The sequence below is a fragment of the Protobothrops mucrosquamatus genome, unplaced genomic scaffold (assembly GCF_001527695.2).
Source record: "Protobothrops mucrosquamatus isolate PMUCROS unplaced genomic scaffold, P.Mucros_1.0 scaffold12296, whole genome shotgun sequence".
Lineage (NCBI taxonomy): Eukaryota > Metazoa > Chordata > Lepidosauria > Squamata > Viperidae > Protobothrops > Protobothrops mucrosquamatus.
The window spans coordinates 1-1851 of NW_015398073.1; the positions used below are offsets into that span (position 1 = coordinate 1).

At 40.0% G+C, this 1851-nt stretch overlaps 1 protein-coding gene across 1 annotated transcript in view; it reads right to left on the reverse strand.

Moving 5' to 3' along the window:
* Positions 1–417: 417 nt before the first annotated feature.
* Positions 418–1851, reverse strand: part of OTOL1 (otolin 1) — a 6648-nt gene continuing 5214 nt past the window's right edge. Inside the window, exon 4 of the mRNA XM_015830634.1 lies at positions 418–1316. Coding sequence (XP_015686120.1) covers positions 418–1316 — 899 coding nt within the window. The remainder of the gene's footprint in view (positions 1317–1851) is intronic.

Consider the following 1851-nt stretch of genomic DNA (forward strand, 5'->3'; position numbering starts at 1 on the left):
AAAGTGACTGATAGAAATAAATATTTTAATAACATTTTAGCTATTAAATTCAGGTGCTTCTGGATAAAATGATATTGTTATTTTAAAACAATATCATCTTTATCAAAACTATACGCATACCATGGTGTAATTTTAATTAGCTAATGACCATAGAAATAAAATATGAAATCTTTCTGGAGATGTGTCCCTGTCCATTGCCCGAATGCATTTCTACAACAGTTTCCCAAAAAGCAATTCAACTTATTGCAGATTAAATGCCCCATGCTTTAAATCACTTTCACTACTTTATGTCTTGAAACTGTGAGTTGGATAGTGAAATATGGTTCTTTATTTTTGGTAGTGAAATATGGTTCTTTATGATAAACAAGACAGAAGGGAGACCTTTCTCGGCACTTTGTTCATATCTACATGCTATTCTTATAGCAGAGTATCAAATATTTCATCAGGATATAAGAGGAAGCCTGAAAATATGCTGTCATCTTCAGCACTAACATAAACCCCATTCCAATCCCTTGTGACTTCTAGCCACACTTGGTCCCCTGCATTTAACTTCAGAATGGTAAGGAAGGAAGCCTGATCTATCTCCTGGCCATAGAGCGTCTCCCGACTTCTGATCATCTTCTTGTTCTGACAGACTATACTGATGCGGGCAGGACGTCCGCGTATTGTCATATGATAGGAGAAGACATAAGCCCCAGCAATGCTGCAATTAAATTTCCCTGTCAGTGGATTATAATGTTCCTGGTTGTTGTACAGTATCTTATCAAACTTAATAGGCAGGTTTGGGGGTGGGAAAGGTTTGGATAGACCAACACTAAATGCTGATCTGGGGAGGGTTGGAGTCTCACCTTTTGGACCTTTTGGACCTCTTGAACCTTTTTTACCAGGAGCACCTCGGATTCCTTTGAAACCGAGACTTCCTTTCACCCCTGGAGGCCCCATCAACCCAATTGGACCTTGGTCTCCTTTGTCACCCCTAATTCCAAATTCCCCCTTTTCTCCCTTTTGTCCATCCTCCCCATGCCCACCTTCCACTCCTATGTCTCCTTTAATGCCCTTTTCTCCTTTTGGCCCAACATCACCCTTCTCTCCTCTTTCTCCTTTTTCCCCTGGATCCCCCAAATAGCCCTTTTCACCAATGTCCCCCTTTTCTCCTTTTTCCCCATTTTCTCCATCAACACCTGGTAACCCCAGTTCCCCCATGTCTCCCTTCTCTCCTTTGGTGCCATTCTCACAATTTTCTCCCTTGGAGCCCTTTTGACCTTTGACTCCAGGAAGACCATGGTTTCCTTTATCTCCTTTAAATCCAACTTCACCTAGGAGTATTAAAGACAGAAGTAAAAGGTTAAATGTAAAAACATCAAGCAACATCATGCTCCAGTTCATGCATCAGCTCTAAATTGCCAGGTCCCTTATTATTACATAAATGGCATTTGCCAATTCCCGTCATCATAATTACTTGGTTTCTAGAGTCCTTCACTTTCAAAGACATCAGTGTAGAAGAATAATACTATATAGATATGGCCATGAGGCATGCAAGTATACAAGTATATCTATGAAGGAATTATTAGTTGGAACAGGTGTGTGTTGGAGCCAGGTAGTCATCCACTATGGAAAGGAGTCCAATGGCTTAATAATGACTACATGACTACATTTATTTTATTTATTTATTTATTTAATTTAATTTATATGCCGCCCTTCTCCCGACAGGGACTCAGGGCGGCGCACAACATATTTAAAACCAGAACATATATACAATCCCCCCCTTAAAACCGAATTAAACCGAATTTTAATGTTGCGTCTTCCGAATATTTAAAACCCAATATAAAATCCACCCTAGGTCAGGTCCGC